We start from the raw sequence: 24,022 nt of genomic DNA on the forward strand, positions 1-24,022 counted from the left end.
GGATCAAATGAAATTAAGTGACTTGCCCAGGGCCACACAGCTAATGTTAAGCCTGCATTAAGTTAGTGAATCTGCATTTGAATGGCAGATCCTCCTAACTCCGTAGCTGGTAACCGAGTCCACTGCTCCACCCACCCTCCCAATTGTAAATATTTACACCTAGGAAATGGGCTAATGTTACAAATCTGGGCTTGATTTTTTTTCTTTTTACTTTGTTAACTGTCTACCTAAGATAATGATGGGGAAAAACTGTTCATAGTGCAGATAAAGGTTAAAAGTGTATTATGGGTACTTTTTATCTTCAGAAAACTGGTCATTTAATATTTACCAGCACACTCCTGAATTATCTTTTTTTTTTTTCACTTCAGTTGAACAATTATGGAACGCTTACCATGTACTGTACTAAGCACTGGGCAAAAGAGTCCTTACTTGAAATACCCAAAAATGCCCCCAATTTTTTTTTATAAAGTAAAACTACTAATACACTGACTGACCTTATCTGAAAAATTCACGTTTCACATCTGTAGCACCTCTTCTTTATTAGAAAACAACAGCAGCAAATTTTATCTCTTTTTTTCACTCTACCTCATTAGGGAAAAAAAAAAAAACCCAAACACCTCCCCTTCTACCCCAAAAGTTTCTTGTAGCAAATATGCACGATAAGTAAAATAAATTCACTCAATATCTGCAGCCAAAAACACAGATGACAAAGGTTCTACACCTGATTCCAGCACCTCTCTTTCATGGACACAGGGTACATCTTTGATCCTCTGGATCTGTCTGAATTGTGATGAACTGTTTTCTTCCCCCTCCTTCCCACCTCCCCTTCTCCCCCACAAAAGACAATTTAAAACTGCTACAGCATTTCCTGGATTCACACCCCCTTTTATTGCAGACTAATCGAATGATGGATTTGGAGTCAGGAAGACCCTAAGTTTGGATGTCATTTTAGATACTTAGCAGTGGTGTGAGCTTGAGCAAATTTCTTCATCTCTTTGACCCTTTATATCCTCAACTGCAAAATGGGGGACTGAGGGGCACTGTGCCTACTTCACAGGATTGTTGCAAAGATCAAGTGAGATAATGTATGTAAAGTGCTTTGAAACTTCACAGTAGTATATAAATGTCAGCTATCATTATTATTTATCATGTACTCAGGGCCACAAATGTGCCTCATCTATAACCCTTATTTGCAATGGAAAAGACTTTTTATAGTAACTTTTTTATAGGACTTTTACTAACTGTGTAACTTAGTCACTTAATTCTGACCGCCTCAAAAGAAAATAGTAATACTTTAACATATTTAACATGTATTGGACTACTTGCCATCTGGGGGAGGGCTCGGAGAGAAGGAGGGGAAAAGTTGGAACAGAAGGTTATGCAAAGGTCAATGCTGAAAAATTACCCATGCATATGTTTTGTATATAAAAAGCTATAATAAAAAAAAAAAAGAAAATAGTAATAGGAAAATTGAGTAATTTGGTTAGGTCATCAAAAGTATATCTGAAGAAAAAAAAAAAAAAAAAAAAAAGGTCTTCAGTCCCATTATGGGCTGAAGATTCTCAGATTTCCTAAATTTCTCTCCCAAACTGGGTCTATGTTTCATTGATATAAAGAATTCTCAGATGTAGAAACTCCCTCTACCAATGGAGGTTAACATTTTCTGCAAATCATAATTTTAGGGATTTGCCTAGAGTAGTTATGCCAAACTTGCAAAGAAATGGGATAATTAAACAATACACAAGTCCATATTGTCTTAGAAAATCATACACTGGTATTATCTATATTTAAAATTAATTTTTATATTTTAAAATATTTCTGTCTACATTTAATCTAGTTCAATAGCATTTAGGAACATTGCAGATATGTGTTGGATACCTCTGGTTTAGGATACCAAGACTTGTTAGCAACAAGAATTCATTTTAAAATAAAACTTATTTTTTCAATTAAAAAAATTTTTTTTTTCTCTCCCAGAAGACCATTTTCCTAGCATCCCAGGACAGCCTGTTGTCACTTCGTCCTATAATGCTGATCCAATCTGAGATCGGTCCAGATCCCAACATCTTGGACAAAATCCATTCATTCATTCATTCATGAAAATTGGAATTCCAGACTCATCCTCAGCCAGTGATGGGTTTTGGGTGCTCCAATCACACTTTTCCATTTAACCATTAATTGTCATGTCTCTTTTCTGAGAGAGTACATCACATGTTAGGGATAGAGAGCATATAATCTTGGAAATGGAGAAAGATACCACAACTCCAGAAGTTTTCAAAGCTACCTTTTCTCCTTACAAGCCATTTAAGCAAAAGAGCTAACAGCCCCAATCAAATATTTGCCTACTGCCCGGAGAACACTGGGACATTCCTTGGAATATTTTTCCCCCTTTCATTTAAATGCATTATAGTTTATGCAGAACGAGCCATCGAGAACAGAAAGAGGCCCTCTCAGCAGCTCTGGCAGATACTCTGTGGAAAGCAGGAGAAAGACAAAAGCTCATCATCTGTGCCATCTCATCAGAAACTTGTTTTCCCTCTACCAGGGACTTCCAAGCAGATGGCTTCACTGAGCGAGTGAGTATGGACAGCTTTCGTGTCTGTGATCACACTTCTCCCACCAGACATCAGAACCAGTGGGGGTGACAAAGATGCTTCATTGAGTCTATTGGTCTTGCCACTGAGATGGAGTTTAAGCCAGCCACACAGTGGCAAAGAGGTGGGCACCTAATGATGATGAGTGACGAAACAAATCTGGGATGTTCACCAGCCCCAGGGTGGGGAAAGCCTTAGTTCTCAGGTCTGGTCACTTCCCATTCTTCTTCCCTATATTCCTGTTACTATGGTCTCAAGGACAGCACAGCTATCTCTACTACTTGAGGGATACAGCTATCCTTTTCTATTTGAGATTTTGTTTCTGTTAAAAATAAAGGATGCAAAATTCATGGAGTTGGGCTACCACTTTTTACAGTGTGTTTTTATTCATTCACCTATTTATTCATTTGACAAGCATTTATTATGCACATACTATCAGACACTTATTATCTCATTATTTTGGGTGATTTCATCTGGGCAGGGCCATCTCCGTGCTGCAACTTCCTCAATTCATCCATAATTAAGAGATTTATTTTGAGGGATTAAGAGGTTAAATGACATGTCCATGATCACACAGGGTGTTTTTTACTCTGCAGCCAACCCTCCATTCATTCCTGCCTGCCACTCATATCAAATAAGTAGCCTATCAGTTTGTTGAAATGTCTACATGTATTTTTTAATCATTATGAAGTATTAACAGGGCATTAATACGCAAGAACTAGACACTTTCTATTTTGAACTTTTTATTTCTGAATTACAGCTCCAGCTTTTTGAATTTTTGGAGAAAGAAGATGCCAAGAAATTCATCTGTGATCATTTACAATGGGTAAGTAAAGAGAAGATCCTTTGTGTTGAATTGTACTTTCTTAATGCCTTATTTCTTTGGTAAAGTGCATTTCCAACGAAGCTTATTAGAGGACCAGGTCCTTTTTTTGAGAGCGCCTCTGGGAAACATTTAAGTAAAGAAAGGAAAAACTAGTCTCTCTCTATATATTATTCTTTGAAGAAGACTGGGCCACAGCCTCCTTTTTCTTGGGTTAATCAGAACCTGGGGGCAAGGTTTTGATGTAAGAAAAAGCACAAAAACTAGTCCATGAAGGGGCTAGGATCTCTCATATAAACGGGATGGCCTAAGTCACTTTAGGGCATGCCATCTTTGAAACACTGTCCCCCATTCTCATCTCTCCAGGATGGTTCCTCCCCCTTTTTCACATCTGTCTCCATGGTTCTCATATAGGAGTTAAGGATTCCATATGGGGAGGCAGCTCAGTGAGACATCATGGAGGATTATATGAGAAAGGAAAACTAAAGCTAGGCAAAGGAAGGATGTCAAAAGTAGCAATTTCAGATTTCTCAGATTTACAAGAAATTGAGAATCGGAGCCCAAGTAGAAGTGAATTTCAGCCAAAGATTCAGGAAAGGGAATATTAGGTTTATTTTTTTTTAATACATATTGCTTTATGAATCATATTGGGGGAGAAAGATCAGAGCAAAAGGGAAAAACTATGGAAGAGATTTTTTTAAAAAATAAACAGAAAAAAAGAAGTGAATGTAGCATACACTGATTTACATTCAGTTTCTTTAGGTTTGTTTTTTTTTTTTCCTGAATGCACATGGCCATTCCTGTCCAAAGCCTATTGGGATTGCCTTGGATCACTGAACTCCTGTGAAGAGCCAAGCCTTTCCTAGTTGATCATCACACATTCTTGCTGTTATTGTGTACAATGTATTCCTAGTTCTGCTTGTTTCACGCATCATCTTTCCAGGTCTTTCTATAATCAACTTGGAAAATTTAATTTAACTGTGCAATGGGAAAACGGGAAAAAAATGAACGGAAACATAAAATTAAAGCATCAAAACTCTGAGCATGAAAATAAGGCAGCAGCATACCTGCATCCATCCTCCTTCTACTGTCAACTGATCCTCCAGAGTCCTCTTGTTTTAGGGTTTTACAGCTCATAGGTCACACTCTGGACAGCCCCCCACATACACAACCACTCCCAAATTCTCCCATTAACAAAGCTTCTCTCTCATATCTTATTCCCTTAGTGTCCTCTTTGATCAGGTCACAGCTGGCACAACTGATAAACTAACTTGTGTGGGAAAGAAAAGAACAAGCATTTATTAAGCACCTACTACATACAAAACACTGGGATAAGCACTTTACATATATCAATTCATTTAATCCTTACAACCACTCTATGGGATGGTTGCTGTCATTAACCTTATTTTCCAGTTGAGGAAACTGAGGCAGACTTGCCAGCGCGGAGGCTTGGAGGCTGACTTTGAACTCAGGTCTTCGAGGTACAGTGTCACATCCCTTGCATGACTTAAATGCATAGGATAAACATGCAGTTCCTTTCTGCTAGCATTTCAACAGAATCCTTGTTGAGGTCCAACAAATTGAAAAAGCTACGGGGCGTAGAGTGTAAAGTGATGGGCCTTCAGGAAAGGGAACATTAGGTTTAATTGTGCAATGGGGAAATGGGACCAAATGGGGCAGGAAGATCTGAGTTCAGATCTACCCTTAGGCATTTAATTGTATTTGCCTCAGTTCCTCATCTGTCAAATGAAATGGAGAAGGAGATAGCAAACCACTCCAGTGTATTTGCCAGGAAAACCCCAAATGGAGTCGCAAAGAGTTACTCATGACTGAAAATTAACCAAACAATAAATAGTAATGAGTGGAGTGCAAGAATAAGGAAAGATCTGGGGACAAAATGAACCTCAGACTTTCCTATTTACATAACCCTAAGCAGGTCACTTAAGTCTCTGTGTAAAATGAGGGAGTGGGATGCAGTGGGATCCAACATCCCTTCTAGCTTGTTTTGTAAATGAAGAAATTGGGTCCAAAGCAACTTGACCAAGATCATACCAGTATGACATGGCAGAGAAAGGATGTAAGCCCGGGATTCCTGCCTCAGTTGTACTTCTAATCCCACTATGTGATGGAGCCTATTTAGGATGGGACCTCCCCTCCTGATACAGAAGTCATTTAGACTCACTAATAGTCCCAAGAAGAGTGGATGCTCTTCCTTCTCCACTTCTTCCTCACCATACTCACTTCACAAGATCAAAAGCCATGGCACATTTACATATATGGAGCTAACAGGCTCTGGGAAGTCATTAGTCCAAGACATTTTTCAGTGAACTCTAGAAGCAAGGCAACAATTATCTCTGTTAGCTGGTACAAAGATTCCTAGGGGACAGAAGAAGAAGAAATATTTCTTCTTCTTCCCATTGCTTTTCTCAGAAGTTACCTTGCCATCTCTGTTTTCTTAGTCAGCTCGCTGAATTCTCTGGCTTGTAGACACAAGGCTCTATTGCATGTTCTTCCCAAGATTTCACACTAGGTAATAGTTTGGTTCATACCATATGAGTGATGCAGCAGGAAACACTGTGTGTGAAATATTAAGTTGTCACTTTAAATTTTAAGAGAAATATTTCCCCAGTGAGATGTCTTTTTCTCTCATAACAGCATATCCTTCCATGTTTGTTAAATCCTTACTGTGTTTGGACACTCTTCTAGGTGCTATAGACTAGCCTATGAAAGAAATAGAAGCCTGCTCCCAAAGAGCTTACTATCTAATTGGACAATCTGTAGATTTTATAAGGTGTGTGTGTGTGTGTGAGTGTGTGTGTGTGTGTGTGTGTGTGTGTGTGTAAAACAATCAAGAACTGGATTGTTTGATGAACAGAACATTATAATGTATAATAACCAGGGAAGGTTTGTAAAGAAGATTTTGATCTTGAAAGAAACATCAGATTTGGATTGGGAGCAAAAAGATTGCAAGTAATTCCCAGGAGGGATGATGAGGGGGGAGTATGAAGAAAGGCGTGGAATCAAAGATAAATGAGTCTTATATCAGGTATCAGAAAGGAAATGATAGACATCATAGTAAGCTTGACTTGAGTCTTCCAAAGTACTGAACCACATCCCAGACCATCTCAAGCTTGTCCAAGTGGTTTGGGCAATAATTGCGTTCACCTACACAAAGATCATGGTGTGACTTTTATGTAAATATTTTGTATAGTCTCGCATGTGCCTTCTCAATGAGGGGGATGGGAAGGGAAGAAGGGAGAGAACTTGGAACTCAAAATTTTAAAAAACAAATGTTAAAAATTGCTTTATATGTAACTGAGGGAAAATAAAACATTAATTTTTTAAAAGACCATGATGGAATGGGAATCCATATGGATATATATGTATTTTTTTAAATTCATGATTCTTACAGATACAATTATAATATGTGGAATGGCAAATAAACACCGGGAACTGTACTAAGCACTGTATTAAGGGGATAAGATAGAATCAATTGATGATGAATCTTAAATGCTAGGCTAAGGTATTTATACTTTATTCTATAGACAAAAGGAAGCTACTGAAAGTTCTTAGGCAGGAGGCAAGGGCTGGATATTCAAATACTCCAATTTCAGCCTAGCCTCCTAGTTTTACAAGCCCTGCAGTGTATGACTAAATCCTCCAACCAATAGAAATACTTAGATGAACTATTCAAGCCTTCTCCTCCTTGGGTTTTTTCCCCCTCATAAACAACCAAAACTGATCTTTCAGGTCTTTATTGTGGTACTATGGAGTGGAAAATAAACTTTCATGGAAATATTTTGTTTTTGTTTTTATTAATTTTATAATTATAACATTTTTTGACAGTACATATGCATGGGTAATTTTTTTATCCCTTGCACTCACTTCTGTTCTGAATTTTCCCCTCCTTCCCTCCACCCCTCCCCTAGATAGCAGGCAATCCCATACATGTTAAATGTGTTATAGTCTATCCTAGATACAATATATGTGTGCAGAACCTAATTTCTTGTTGCACAGGAAGAATTGGATTCAGAAGGTAAAAATAACCTAGGAAGAAAAACAAAAATGCAAATAGTTTGCACTCATTTCCCAGTGTTCCTTCTCTGGGTGTAGCTGATTCTGTCCATCATTGATCAATTGGATCTTAGTTAGATCTTCTCTTTGTCGAAGACATTCACTTCCATCAGAATACATCCTCATACAGTATTGTTGTTGAAGTGTATAAGGATCTCATGGAAATGTTTTTAAATGTACAAAAATGAACTCCAGAGTAAAGAAGAACATAATAGCATCAAACCATTTTTAATCCAGGATCATCATTACAGCCTTCTATGATTTTTTTTTTTTTGTTAAAGCATCAAGAACCTAACCTTTTATAACATGTGGAGCCAGTGAGATATATTTTGTTCATGCACAGAATTACCTTCTAAATTTTCCTCTTATATGTTTAAATTTATTCATCTGTCAAGCTTTTATAAACTCAACCCAACCTTATTTCCTAATTGCTTTGGTTTACATTATATTCTTCTTATGTTAAAAAGTCTAATTAAAAAAAAAACCCCACCAAGGAATAGTTTTGTTGAATGTAAAAGCACTGGTGCCATTAACTGTCCACATTCAGAAGACTCTTCACCCTTGTGCACACATTGTATAACATTGGTTGTAATTCAAATCACCTTACCCTTTTGCATTAAAATTATTTCAGCAAATGCTGAATAAGATCAAATCTTTGTATAGGAAAAAAATAACTAAAATTTATTTTTCTACTGAAATTTCTAATAATGATGTCAATGTTTACCAATAAAAATTAATTACATTAAAAAAAAAAAGAAATATTAAGGTCTTGTTCACATCCAATTCACAATCAGATGTGTTCTTACCTAATAAAGGTATCAGAGTTAAGTGTGGTCAGGTGATTGTAACCCCATCTCAATGATAAGATGAATTAAGAGTATAAATGATGACCAAGATTTCGACTTGATTGAATTCGACATGATAGCAAGCCATTTAAATAGAGATACCTTGTAGCAAGCTTTTCTTGTTTCAAGTTTAAAATAAATGGTTTCTTTTGAGCAACTTTTAAAATAATATATGTTTTTTCTCAAATAGTTCAAAGAGGAAGGAAGCCATGGAGTTATCTTATTTCTTTACAGTTTGATCTTCTCCAGAACATTTGAAAGGTAAAATCTATAATTGGAGAACTTTTGATCAGAATTCTGCTATAGAGTCCATAATATTAACTTGTTCTTGTACTAAAAAGGACCTTGAATTTTTACATGAAAAACATTTTTAAAATGTACCATGCAGATTTCTTTCATGAACAGTAATCTTTTCAGATATTTTCATAGAAGTTCTGGTCATATTCATTCATTCAACAAGTATTTAAAAATTAACTTAAAATACATATGAACAAGAATCAATTCTGTCTCCATACCATTCCTATCCCACTGGGGAGAAAAAAGAAAATTATAAGATTCTTTTAACAAATATACATAGTCAAGAAAAACAAATTCCCTCATTAGTTGTAGCTATATGCATTTATATACACACATGTGTTTAAATGCATCATCCTGTATCCTGAGTCCATCAACTTTCTATCAGTTTGTAAATTTCATGCTTCATCAACATTGGTCCTGTGGAATCATGGATGGCCATTAAGTTAATCAGAGTTCTTATAGCTTTCCAAGATTGTTGTTATTATATAACTTGTTTTCCTATTTCTGTTCATTCCACTCTGTCAGTTCTTACAAGTCTTTAAAATTGTCTTTGCATATTGATGTTATAGAATAAATTATTCTGGTTCTCTTCACCTCATTTTGCACCAGTTCATATCTGCCTTCTCAGATTTTTCTGAAACTATCCCCATCATCATTTCTTGTGTCACAATAATATTCTACTATATTCACATACACAAATTATTCAACTATTCCCCAAATGATAAGCATGTCTTAGTTTCAAGTTGCCACAAAGAGTTGCTATAAATATTTTTGTATATCCAGGAGTTCTTTTTCTTTTTCAATTTCTCTAGGAAATAGGTAACTTTTTGTTACTATAGTAATACACACACATATATGTATGTATGTATTATATGTAGTACTATATATTATACTGTTATGTTATATATAGTAGTATATATAGTGATATGTACATGTGTAAATGTATATATGGGGTCAGGCAGTGAGGCATACTCTACAGTACTATAAAATAAATATTTTATTTAATATATTTAAATAGTTATTAATATCAATTAATAACATTAATATATTATTAATTAGTAATATTAATGTATTATTAATATTAATATATTAAATATTTAAAATTTTATTTTCTGGAATGGTTCCATTTACTGGTCTACCAACAGTACATCAATGTTTTCCCTTAGCTCTCTTAACAGTTGTCATTTTCTCCTTTATGACTGATGAAAAAATGAAATAAAAATCAGTTGGCAACTAAATAACTTCATCCTCAAGAATTTGTGGATCCAAATATAAATCACAGAAACAATAGATAATTCCACTAAAGATAATGACAACAATGAAGTAGCTTACCAAAGATTTTGGGATGCAGCCAAAGTAGTTCTTAGGGGAAAATTTATATTTTTGAGTCTTTTTATTAACCAAAAAGAGAAGAAAATAGACTAATGAATTGAGTGTGAAGTCAAAAAACTAGAAAACCAACAGGCGTTTAGTACCATCCTGGGTGCTAGGATTGCAAAAACATTAGTTGGAGATATTAGAGAAGATTGAATGTGAGATTGTAACACAGAAGCTTTGCCTTCAGGTGCAAAGACCAATAGGAAAAAGAAAGAAAATAGCTTTTTAAAAATTTTCATAAATGAACAAATATATCAAAATCATTAACAAGAAGAAATATACAATCTATCTTATTCTCATAGATGCTATGAGGGATACCAAGGAAATATATAACAGATCCTGCCCTTTAGAAGCTTATAATCTAGTTTAGGATATTGACATAAATACTGGAAAAGATAAATGGAAATGATGCTGTGGAAATTATAATAGCAATTGGTATTTATGTGTACTTAAAGTCTGCCAAACTTTCCATACTTCAACTCGTTGATGGCACCCTGTAGGTAGAGCATCTTCTAGATTAAAAAATGAAGCTCCAGGGTTTGAGAAGTAGTCACACACTATTAAATATCTAAGATATCATTGGAACTCAAGTCTTTATAACTAAATCACAATGTTATCGTACCTGTTTAAATTTTTTTTTTTAATTTAACATGATCACTTCTTGGCCTTTTGGCTAAGATCAAGTGTAGTAAAAATTTAACATGATTTGAATTTACATAGTATTTTGAATTTTTACAGAGCACTGTGTGTATATGCATGTGTGTAGATATGTACACATGTCTACAAATATGTATTTATATGCAATATGCCTATAGGTATGTGTGTATATGTATATACATTGCAAGTCTCATTGGAGCCTCACTTTATTATTTAATATTTAATATTCATTTATTGTCTCCAGAAAAAAAAATACAAGATTTGATGATAGAGGATTGGTGGATTTGAATCTCAACTCTCTTCCTTTTCTACCTGTTCAGTCTTGGATAAACCATTTAATCCTTTCCTCATCTCCAAAATTAGGTAATGGATCTGAACGAACTGGCATGGATGAGCCCTTCAGGCTCCATAGCACTGCTCTCGGATCCAAGCTGAATTCAGTTTGAATCCATTTCTGATGCTTTCTGTGTAACTTTGGGCAATCCCTACACTCAGTGACCTCAACTGTAAAATGATGGCATTGGACTGATCAGCCTTTTAAGTCTCTTCAAATTAGAACTTTAATTCTATGATACTAAAGAAACTAAGCTAAAGCTGGATATATATGGTGATTTTTTTTTTTTTGCTCAGGCGCTTGTGGGTAACAATGGGATGTATAGGTGGGAAAAGAGTCTAGATACATTTGCTCTAACCTTAGTTACTCCCCTAATAGACCATGTCATTTCATAGGCTCAAAAAGGACCTTGATACCAGTTCAACTCATCTATTAGAGCCAAGTGGTGGAAAATTGATTTGCAGGCAGGTGAGTTTGAAGGGGCATCTTCTTTCTTATTAGTTTCAAGTTTTCTAACTGTTCTCATTTTGTAATACAATTCAAGTCTATTATTCAATAGATTGCAAACTTCTGTGGAAAAGAACTATACCTTTTTTGGGGGGGTGGCTTTGATTAGATAGATAGTATAATGTTCCATATTAAAATGCAATAAACATTTTGTAATAATAATAGTTTGTAAATTATAATAAATATTTGGTGAGTTTTAACTAATTGTCAAGACTCTACTGTGGGAAAGCATTTTGCTAACAGCTATTGATACAAAGATAAGTAAGCAGTAGTTCTCAAAAAAATCAGATTGCAGCAAATTGTATGGAACTTAATATTTACAATTAATTACATGCATATGTATGAATCTCACATGAATTTATGAAACTTATATTTATAATTGCATGTATATGGAAAAGTCTCCTAAAATTGTATGTAATTATACTTATAATAAAATTTAATTTTTTAATTTTTCAAATGTTTTATTTTTCCAATTACATGCAAAAGCAATTATATATATTTTTTTTTCAAAATTTGAATTCTAAATTCTCTCTCCCCCTTCTTTCCCACCTTGCCCTCTCAATGAGAAGGCAAACAATTTGATATAGGTTAGACATGAGTAGTCATACAAAACATATTTCCTTATTAGTCATGTTGTGAAAGAAAACACAGACCAAAAAACAAAAACAAAAACCACCAATTAGGAAAAACAAAGAAATTTTGTTAAAAAGTATGTTTCAATCTATATTCAAACTTTATCAGTTCTTTCTCTGGGGATGGATAGAATATTTCATCTTAAATCCTTGGGAATTGTATTGGATTACTGTATCACTGAGAATAGTTAAGTCAGTCATAGTGGATCATTGTACAATAGGATTTTATGCACATAATGGAGTCTCCCTACTGGGCTAAATTTTCACTGCTGAGAGTAGTTCTATGGAGAAACAACTGAATAAAATAAAGTATATGAATGTGATGGTATTCTAAATTAAGAAAAGAAATGAAAGGGACTGAGTCAAAAAACCCTCAAAGATTCATGTGAACTGATGCAGAGTAGAATGAACAGAACCAGGGGAATAATTTAGACATGACTGCAATGTTTGTTTGTTTGTTTGTTTAAAGAGTTTTTGGAGATTTGAGAATTCTGATCAATGTAAAGACCAATCACAAGTCCAGAAATCTAAAGTTGAAGCTGGCTTCCCAATTTCCAGAGACAGGAGTGTAGGTGGAGAAAGATATTTTCAGATATAACAAATGTATAAATTTGTTTTACTCAATTATATTTAATTGTCACAAAGAAGGGTTTTCCTTTGAGGAAGGAGAGGAATGAGGAGAAAGCCTTCAATCCCAAAAATAAGAAGAGAAAGAAATGAGTGTTTTAAAAATTCATAGAAGAAAATAGAAGAAATTTCAGAAGGAGATACAGGCAGGCATAAGACTGATCTATATTATAAAAAAAACAAGTTGTACATAAAAATGGATTCAAAGTTTTATATATAATTATCTATTTTAATTCTCCTTTTGTATATATAAATATTTGTATCTATTGGTGCTTTTCAAGTTATTATAATAACTTAAAAAAAAATACTGTGATGAGCTCTCCTACCAAAAAAATTTAAGAATCCCTCACATAGAGAGGATCTCTTCCTTTAAAGAGTGTATAATCTAATAGTGCAGATGAAAAAGCTATATAAGTACTTATAATGCAAGGCAGAATATAATTTTTGTAATGGAACATCCAAATGACATGCTAAAATAATAACAAAAACTATGTTTAAATAGCTTTTCTGCTTACATATTATTTTATATACAATACCTCAGAGTTCCCAATCTTAATACTTAATTCTTAATTATTACTTTATTAATTAATACCTAATTCCTGTATGACTTGGGCAAACCGCTTTTTTCTGGGCCTCAATTTCCCCATCTGTAAAATGAGAGGTTAAAATTAAATGACTTCTACATTTCCTTTTAGCTCTGAGTCAATGATATCCCAAGACACATGAGTTATTTTTAAAATGTCTTAATAGCATGCAATACATGACTTGAATGGAGATAACTGAGTTAAGTTTTTTTTCAAATACAGAAAATATTTTAAAGTACATATTATGGTGAGGAAATGTTTTTCTGGTTCTTTCTGCTTTTTTTTCTGCCTGTAGAAAAATCCCTAAGGCACATGGATAGAGTACTGAGTCTGGAATCAGGAAGAGCTGAATTCAAATCCAGCTTCAGACAATTACTAGTTGTGAGACCCTGGGCAAATTACTTAACTCTGCCTGCCTCAGTTTCCTCATGTGTAAAATGAGTTAGAGAAGGAAATGACAAACTCCTCAAGTATCTCTGCCTAGAAAACCCCAAAGAATGAACAACAATAAGAAAATGGAAATCCCTTAAAGTGAGACCTGTTTAGAATTCCTTGGGAACCAAAAGTGTTTTCTTTAGAAGAGTTTAATCCTTAGATTTCTTCAGTTAATCACAGAAGCTAAGGTTATCAGAAGCAAAAAAAGGTCTCCATCTTGCTACTGCCTACCCATAACCATCTGTTCCATGCTTCTCTCTAGGCAGTTCTAAACCTCATCTTAACAGGACGAGCCAGTCCCCATGTCTTCAATGGCTACCACCAAGGAAGTTCTCAAGATCTCCTGCATGGAATCCTGGCCCGCAGTGATGTTGGCTATTTACAATGGAAGAAGAACAATGGGGAGCAACAAAAGCTCTCACAGGTAAGAGGGATTTTAAGAGACTGTAAGTTTGATTCCAGTTAATAGCATCTATGACAAAACAAAAACAACCCCCCCCCAAAGTTAATGAATTTGGAGCTGCATTAAGAGAATCATCACTTTCAGGCAGGGGATGTGAAAGAGCTCACTGGAACTGATTCCTGAAGGCTGATTGTTAAATTCTGAGTATTATGCCTCAGAAATTGGCAAATGCTACAAATGAGGGTTTGGTTTATTATTTTTATTGATTTGCTATTCTTAAAAAGGGAGTTTGTAATGCAGATTCAATTTAAAAGTGTGTTATGCATATCTTATTGAGAGTCGTTTGTTAAATATTTAACAACATACTCTTTCTTTCAGTGATATTGAAGTCAGAGGCTCATTCATACTCTATCCTGGCTACTTAATATATGGGACATTGTGTTCAGTTCTAGCCCCAAATTCTAGTCTCAGATATTGAGAAATTGGTACCCAATTAGATAAGGTAAATCAAAGGAGTTAAGAGTCTTCAATTATTTCTCTATGAGGGCTAGCTGAAAGAGCTAAGGAGGATTAGCCAAAAAAAGAGAGGATAACGGGATGTTGTGGAAGGGCCATGATCAGTCTTTTAAAAAAAAAATTTTCTTTCCAATTACTTGTAAAAACAGGTTTTAAACTTTATCTTTTAAAATTTTAAGTTTCAAATTCTCTCCCTCCTTCCCCTCCTTACTCCCTGAAATGATGGTAAGTAATTTGATATAGATTATACAATCATAAGGTTTGTTATTCATGTTGTAAAAGAAAATACAAATCAAAAAATGAAAAAAAAAGAAAGTGAAAAATAGAATGTTTTGATTTTCATTCAGACTTTGTCAGTTCTTTCTCTGAGCTGGGTAACGTTTTTTTCAGCATAAGTCTCAGAATTGTCTTGGATCATTGTATTGCTGAGAATAGCTAAGTCATCCACAGTTGTTCATCATATAGTACTGCTGTTGCTGTAGACAGTGTTCTCCTGGTTCTGCTTTCTTCATTTTGTATCAGTTTGTATGGGTCTTTCCATGCTTTTCTAACATCATTCTGTTATTTCTTAGAGCACAGTAGTATTCCATTACAACATGATTGATCTTATAGAATGTGAAAGGCTGCATATCAAAGAGGGGCTAGGCTTATTCTGGTGGGTTCTTTAGGAAAGAATCGAGGAAAAAGGTGAAAGGTAAAAAGAGGCTAACAGGTTTAAAAACTGGCTAATAAATAGGTTGATTCAAAACTGGAAGGAGGAATGAGTTCCTTCTTGTTGGGAGTCTATAGCAGGATCCGAATGACTATTTATCAGTGAGGATGGAACTTGAATTCTTTTTCAGGTGTGACAGAACAATTGCAAAACTCTGTAACTGACAGTTTATTTGGATTTCTCAAATATATAAGCCATACATTGACACTTTGGTACGGCTTTATTATTTCCTGAGGCATATAATAGCTAGTATTTATGTAACACACATCTTCAATAAGATCTTTATGGTTTAGTGGGCAAAAATGTGTGCCTAATTTCTAGCCTTTTTATTTTTTAAAGTCAGAGCTGTAAAAAAAAAAACTCATCAAAATATGTGGCCTCCCTCTCAGAATTCCTCATTCATCCAACTTCCTCTCCAAAGAGCTTTCCAGCTGTGGGTATTTACAACATCTGCCAAGCTAGAAACTAAAAATACAGCTAAGAAAAGTCTAACCATTGAATTAAATGAGATGTGATTCTGCAGTGACGAACAGTCTCCACAGTGCAAATGTAAACATACAAATGCTAAACAACTGAGAAATGAGGCTTCTCTGTTTTCACAAGAGCATTTCATCGCAAAATTCACAGATGGCGAGCCAAGTTATTTGAAAAAGAGAGCTTCACAGAAGCTGTCCACTGGTAACCAGCTGGGACAACAGAGCTTAGACAAAACCACTGAGGACACAGCATCAAATGGAGCGCTTTTTGAGTTTTCCACTAGGCCCTTCTATCCCCAGCACCCAAGGGAATAAATAATGAATATCCTTTTTTAGACTACAACCCTAGAAATGCATCTGGCTCCATAGTGGACCATCAGCACGTCACCTGCTCTGATGGGGTGTGGAATGAATACAGATATTCCTCTAACAGGAGGAATAGCTGGCTTTAAGCTTACTTACAGAGATGGAAATTAGAGATGTTCAATTTAGTCACAATTCCACTGGACAAAGCTTAATGCATAAATCTGACATATTATACTTTGTTTCTCTACTGCTTTTCTAAGCCCAAGCTCCCTCCTTGCTACCATTTTTAGCCTTGGTCCTCAAGGGAATGGGGATCGTTTGGGCTTTCTGCTTAATCTGCAATTCCAAGTCAAAACTTTATCTTTTATCAATCACTAGTTCCCTGTCCTACTAAACTAGACACATCTCCTGTCCAGGCCCTGATTTCTAAGTTCTATCAAGGTTAAATCTCAGACACAAATATTTTAAAAATATTGAAATATATTTTTAAAAATATTGCAATTGTTCAGTCATTTCAGTCATGTCTTTATGACTCTGTTTTCAGGTTTTCTTGGCAAAGATACTAGAATGATTTACCATTGTTTTTTTTTTGTTTGTTTGTTTGTTTTGTTTTTTTCCTGTAGCTCATTTTACAGATGAGGGAATCAAGGCAAATAGGGTTAAATAATTTGCCCAGAGTCGCATGGCTAGGATCTGAGGCCAGAATTGAATTCAGGAAGGTGATTCTTCTTGATTTCAAGCCCAGTATACTATCTACTCTAAAAATAATTTTTAAAAAAATCTCACCATCTTCTTTCCCATAAGTGGGGAAAATGGGCTTATCCAAAGTCAAAATCATAATTAGGAATTATAGCAACTGAGTCAAATTTGTTTATTTATTTTTAATTTTCAGTAGGGTGGGCATAGGGTGATTAAGAAGCAGTGTTGTCTAAAGAATACACACTCTTTGGGATGGTTGAACTAACTCAGAAAGGGTAATCATGGGAATTAAGGAGTCAGAGGACTGGAAAGCCAGAATATTCTAAGAGGAGTATAGAATAACACTATAGAGAGAAAGAAAAAGAAAACTAACAATCCATAGGTAATAGAAACAAGGATCTAGACTGGATAAAGTAAATTTTAGAGGGCAATAGATTTGTAATCACTCATCCTTTTACTTGCTTGCAAAATACTTGAATCTTTTATATATTATGTACATATTACATATTATTACATGATATATAATATATATCATATATGTTGCATCATAATATATTTATTATGTTTTATGCTTTATATAGTCTATATTTCCATATTTTTCAACTGTCATCCTTTTCTTGCTTGCAAAATAATTGAAGTCTATAATTTTCTATATTATGTATATGTTATATGATGTATTATCATATATTATATATATCATATATTATGTTGCATATATAGTATGTTTATTATGTATTTTTGAAATAATCTATATTTCTATATTTTTCAATTGTCACCATCCCTTACCTAAGTCTCTGCTGAAAGATTGGAGGGAGGGTAGGTCTGAAAACGGGTGATAAGCTGAGTTCTCCTCCTGGTCTGGGTTAGAGCATGTGAGATGAGAAATCAGTTTTGGAAAGGGTACCAAGAGATGAAGGGTTTCAGAGGAAGGGGAGGCAAGGCTCGTGTCTGTTTGGGGGGCTGTAAGGACCACTCCAGGAATGACCATACTCACTATAGCCCACAGGCACCTGAGTGTGTTACTGATGTTCCCATCTGATCCTAAACTGTTCCTCTGTACAATGCACTGTATTTAGGACAAAGATAACCAATGACTGACCCAGTCCCTGCTCACTCAGGCTGCTGACAATCTAATTCCGGGTGGAGAAGCTAAGATAAATACACTAATACATGTACAAGACAGAATGGGATAAGCACAAAGAGGTTCAGACAATGTTATGAGAAATCTGAGAAGGGTGAAATCATAGAACCAGTGATCTGGATAGAATTAGAAGGGCCACATAACCAGCTGAAAAATATTGAAATATAGACATTTCAAAATATATAATAAGTATACTATACATGCAACATAGTATATGATAATTTGACAATTTGTATAGTATAGTATTTTGACAAATAAGGAAATTTAGATCCAGAGACTATAAGTGACATTCAAAGTCCCACAAGTAAGAAATATCAGAGGGAGATTTGAACACAGATGCTTTATTCCAAGATCAGAGTTTAAAGAGCTTTGTGGGAAAATGCCATAATTCACCTCTCTCACTCCCTACACCTCCACCTCTCCTCAAGTAGGAATTTTTCTTTTTTTCTTCTTTTCTTTTTTTTTCACCCAGATAATTTTTTTATTAATTTTATAATTATAACATTTTTGACAGTACATATGCATAGGTAATTTCTTACAACATTATCCCTTGTACTCCCTTCTGTTCTGAATTTTTCCCCTCCTTCCCTCCACCCCCTCCCCTAGATGGTAGGCATTCCTATACATATTAAATATGTAATAGTATAAGGTAGGAATTTTTCTTACAGGATTATAATAACACACATACAAAAATTAAAGCTTTTACCTTTTCCACCAAAAAAGCAAGTTATTTTCTTCAAAGATGGTTCTCACTCTGAAATCTTCAGCCTCTCTAGGTCCAAGCGAAGCTCTTCTATTGACTGCCTCAGTCTGCTAAGCAGGTGTTGCTCATCATTGCTCATCAGGATCCTCCAAACCCGCACCTGAATACCACAGGTCAAGCTATATTGGATCAAATAATCTTTTGTTTCTAGCAGAAAGTAGGGATACTTTTAATACATCGATTACAACTATGGAAGAACTTTCACAGTTCTTGAAACACTGTGGTAATCAGTAAATGCTTGTTGATTGATGGATGGTGATAATTAGAAAAACAATTTTCATAATAATTTGTAAAAACATCACAGTTGAAGATGTGCAAAGGACTTTACCCATATAATCTTAATAATAACTTTACTCCATTACTAGACTGTGTGCTCTCTTAGGGATGCATTGTATCTATACAGTATGTATCTGGAATGTATCTGATCTATGGCTGAAACTCAGTAGGTGATGAATGAATGATGAAACTCAGAATCTCAATAGATGTTTTTCAATTTTTTTAAAGAACATAATTGTTAGATTTTTGAAAATAAGTGATTAGATTAGGAGTTTCTAACCTGTAGCCTGTGAACTTTAAAAAAAATTGATAACTATTTCAATAGAATTTTTCTTTTGTAACTCTATGTTTTTATTTTATGCATTTAAAAAGCTTATTCTGGGGCAGCGAGGTGGCGCAGTGGATAGAGCACTAGCCTTGAATTCAGGAGGACCTGAGTTCTGGTCTCAGACACTTAACACTTCCTTGCTGTGTGACCCTGGGCAAGTCACTTAACCCCAGCCTCAGGGAAAAAAAAAATAAAAAAATTCAAAAAATAAAATAAAAAGCTTATTCTGAGAAAAGAGCCATAATTTTCATCAGGATGCCCAGGGGGTCCATGAGACAATAGTAGTGTTAAGCCATTTCTAGAAATAACTATGATAGATGGCCAACAGGTTTTAAGTTTTATATGAGAGATTTTGGAAATAAGTATCACAAGTGTATATAATATAAGCTTCTTGAGGGCAAAAACTATCTTTCTTTCTTTTAGCATCTATATCTCCAAGGTACCAAGGAGATAAACACAAACCAGAAAATGCACAAGGCCATGAGCCATTGTGGGAAGGAAGCTGGCTTTGCAGTCAGAGATCTGACCTCCTAATCCTAGCTCTGCCCATGTATCACCTGAGCAACTTTGGGCAAATCATATTACCTCTTTCTTCCTCAGTTTCTTTATCTGTAAAATGGGGGGAGGAGTAGGTTTAAGTGAATGCTCTAGTCTCTCTATCTCTAAATCTATGATTCCTCAAGGAATTTACATTCAACTTGATAATATTTAAATGCTTTCACGGTTTTTTGGACAATTTTGGACACATTTGGACAATTTTCTCACATTTTTGTTGTTGTTGTTTAGTCCTTTGATTTGTGTCCAATTCTTTGTGACCCATTTAGGGTTTTCTTGGCAAAGATACTTAAGTGCTTTGCCATTTTCTTCTACAATTCATTTCAGGAGACTGAAAAAGGATAAAGTGACTTACTCAGGATCACACAGCTAGGAAGTGTCTGAGGATTTGAATTTAGGAAGACGAGTGTTCTGGACTTCAGGTGCTCTACTCAATCCACTTTGCTACTTAGCTTCTCCTTCCTGATCTTACCTCAAATTAAAATCGAGCAGTTGTAATTAAAAATAATTGAATTCGTCTATGTAACTGCATAGGATTACCACAGTACCTTGAGCATATGGGAAGTGATCAACAGATACCTATTGAGAAAGAGGGGAAGGAAGGAAGGAAGGAAGGAAGGAAGGAAGGAAGGAAGGAAGGAAGGAAGGAAGGAAGGAAGGAAGGAAGGAAGGAAGGAAGGAAGGAAGGAAGGAAGGAAGGAAGGAAGGAAGGAAGGAAGGAAGGAAGGAAGGAAGGAAGGAAGGAAGGAAGGAAGGAAGGAAGGAAGAAGAAGGAAAGAAGGAAGGAAGGAAGGAAGGAAGGAAGGAGGGAAGGAAGGAGGGAAGGAAGGAGGGAAGGAAGGAGGGAAGGAAGGAGGGAGGGAAGGAAGGAAAGGAAGGAAGGAAGGGAAGGAAGGGAAGGAAGGAAGAAAGGAAGAAAGGAAGGAAGGGAAGGAAGGAAGGGAAAAAGGTATACTTCTGAAAGTCACAGATGAGAGAAGGAGAATATTAAAATAAAAAAGGTAAGATTAACAAGGGTTTAGACAAAGTGATCAGAAGGGAATTTGTAAGAATCCACAACCTATCACTGGTATAAATTTCTCAATACAGGGACTAATAAAGTGATTTCCTAATTTCCTAGGTAATTTTACCTACAAAATCTAAGCTATCCTGCAGGAGAAGAGAGCATATTTCCCTGGCAGTTTTAAAGTTGGCCCCAGAATAGAGTTAGAAAAAAAATCCAAGATTCTTCTTCAATGTGAAGATAGTAAAATGCCACAGCAGAGAGCTTGAACCAGACCCAAATGCTCCCTCACCAAGAGGAAGTGGGTCAAAAGATATAAATAACTCATGCTGGTCTTCAAATCTCCATAGAAATAAGTACTACAATGGCTTGAGCCTTCTGGAAAATTTCTAATGCAGTTTCCCCGGCTTCCCTCTTGGGCTTAGTGCTTTCTCTCATTCTCTCTGAGGAGACTCCAAGGAAGGCAGCTCCAGTGAAAATGGCCTGAAATTGTACTCTAATGGCTTGAGCCCCAAGGGGGCTTATTATGTTGTCTCTGTCAAATACCCAGAGGATGGTTTGAGAGCAAATGCATGAAATAGCAAATAAATCACAGGTGCCCTTGAATTTTCTTACTTGAACTGCATGAACATAAGAGATGGATAGATACAGAGTTAGATATGTAGTCATTTGAGAGCAAGATGGATGATAAATGATAGATGATGAATGATAGATGATAGAGACAGAGAGATAGAAATAATTGATAGCTAAATAGTAATAAATGATACACCATTGATAGCTAGAAGACAATTGATAGCTAGATAGTAATAAATGATACATAATTGATAGTGATAAAAGACAATTGATATATGGATAAATGATAGAAAGATAGATGGTAGCTAGAAGACAACTGATAGCTAAGCTAGAAGACAATTGATAGCTAGATAGTGATAAATGATAATTGATAGCTAGTGATAAATGATAGTTGATATAGATTAGATATAGATATTGATAACTATCTATAGATAGATGGATGGGTAGGTGGTATACGGGATAGAACATCAGACTTGGATGTGCAAATATGGCCTCAGACTCTTACTAGCTGTGTAACCCTGGGCAAATCATTTAACTCTCTTTGCCTCAGTTTCCTCATCTGTAAAATGAGCTGGAGAAGGAAATGGCAAACTCCTCCAGTATCTTTGCTAAGAAAAACCCAAATGGATTCATGAAGAGTTGAACTCAACTGAAGCAAGTAAGCAACAAAATATACAGGTAAAGGATAGATTGATAGGTGATTCTAGATAGATGATGGAGAGGTGCATACACATGTGGCATTGCTGATATTCTCATGTTATCATATGATTCTAATTGTCACAAACTTGAATTAAGGCTGTTTGGAGACTGAACTCTTTCCTAAGAAGTTCCATGTCTCCATTTCACAATTTGGCACAGCTAATTGGAGCAGCAGGAAATATGAAATTCATGAACCCTATCACAGGATCTCAGAGTTGGAAGAGATCTCGGGGTCTGGACCAAGAATCTCCACCACAAGTGGGGGACTACAGAGTTAGAATATTACATTTATAGTCAGACAGCATCACCTCGTCAGTGGGGTTTTGCTGTTATAATATAGGAGGACTCATTGGTGGCCAGGGAGGGAATTTATCTAGAAATGACTGTGATCAAACAAAAGCCATACAAAAAACTTAAATTTTTAAAGGAAAAGACAGAATACTCTTTACAATTCCCTAACAAAATTAGCCTCTATTTGATGATTTCTAGTGAAGGGAAAATGACTGCCCCTAAAGGCAGCTCACTCCACTTTAGACTAGCTCTTATTACAAGGAAGTTTTTCCTTACCCCAAACCTAAATTCATTCTCTGAAACTCATCCGCTGTTCCAATTTCTGCCTTCTTGGGTCAGGAAGAGTTAAGTCCACTCTCTCTTCCACATGATAGTCTTTAAAACATTTGACATTTCCCCCCAAGTCTTCTCTTCTTCATGTGCTCAACATTCCCCATTCTTTCAACTGATCCTTATCTGGCATAAGAATAGGGATCATATTTTCCAAACTAAAAATACAGATGCATGATCTGATAAAGATTATTCTTTCTGCAAAACTTTGACATACATATACTTCCTTTTGTTCATACTGGGACTGTCCTGGATACACAATCATTGTACTTATCCAGACAAACGTTTAGGGCAATTTATTCAGTCCTCTGGCTGGACCCACATTTCCAGGTCAACTTTAGCAAGAAGAACCAGATTGATATATGTTAAATAACAATCTGCCCTATACAGTTACTTGTCTGTTAAATGCTGCTATTCTGATACTGGGTAAATCTTCTTTTCTGATCTTGAATCAATGAAGCTGTATTAAGCTTTTTAAAAAAGTCATCATTGCCCTTAGAAGGGCACTGAGAAAGTCTTATACTATTTATAGTGATGAACAATCCTGTTGAGCCAGAGCATCATTAAGTCCTTGAGCTTGGTTCTCTATCTGTTGTTAGAATCCGCTGTACTGAAATGGAAATTAGAAGCCTTGGGAAAATGAGGATTATATGTAAAAATGTTATATGTAACTTAAGGACAGTAAACCTGAGGTTCTCTCTATTCTTTGCCAGAGGTAGAGGACTATGAGTGCAGAATATTATATGTATTGTGGTAGATTCATTGGTTGGTCTGATGAATTAATTTTTTCTGCCTTTTTATTTTTGTTACGACTAGTAGTTTGTTAGGGAGGAAGAACTATATGTTCAGAGATGAAGATTATATAATAACTTAGCCAGTAAGCATTTATTATGCATCTACAATGTTCCAAGTCCTATGTTTGGTACTGAAGATACAAATACAAAAAAGTAAAGCAATTCTTTCTCACAAGGAACTAATGAGAAAGACAACAAATATAAAACATATGGAGCACATGGTCCCTTCTTCACTTTTTAGGCTGGCTCATTCAACTCCAACTTGCCCTCATTAGAGTAGATCTGAGAGTTTTAGAGATACATTGGTATAACATCTATAACTCATAACCTCTCAATGTACTAGGAGTAATACTGTTATAGGAAGAATATACTCC

General features: G+C 35.3%; 1 protein-coding gene and 1 pseudogene across 1 annotated transcript in view; both read left to right on the top strand.

The window, feature by feature from the left end:
* MINDY4B (MINDY family member 4B) overlaps positions 1–24,022 on the top strand; it is a 49,771-nt gene that overhangs the window by 13,671 nt on the left and 12,078 nt on the right. Inside the window, exons 6-10 of the mRNA XM_074301957.1 lie at positions 2,408–2,573; positions 3,352–3,417; positions 8,524–8,594; positions 11,394–11,466; positions 14,046–14,207. Of these exons, the coding sequence (XP_074158058.1) occupies positions 2,408–2,573; positions 3,352–3,417; positions 8,524–8,594; positions 11,394–11,466; positions 14,046–14,207 (538 nt within the window). The remainder of the gene's footprint in view (positions 1–2,407; positions 2,574–3,351; positions 3,418–8,523; positions 8,595–11,393; positions 11,467–14,045; positions 14,208–24,022) is intronic.
* On the top strand, positions 10,661–10,806 carry LOC141565313 (U2 spliceosomal RNA; annotated as a pseudogene).

Source organism: Sminthopsis crassicaudata, chromosome 3 (assembly GCF_048593235.1).
Source record: "Sminthopsis crassicaudata isolate SCR6 chromosome 3, ASM4859323v1, whole genome shotgun sequence".
Taxonomy (NCBI): Eukaryota; Metazoa; Chordata; class Mammalia; order Dasyuromorphia; family Dasyuridae; genus Sminthopsis; species Sminthopsis crassicaudata.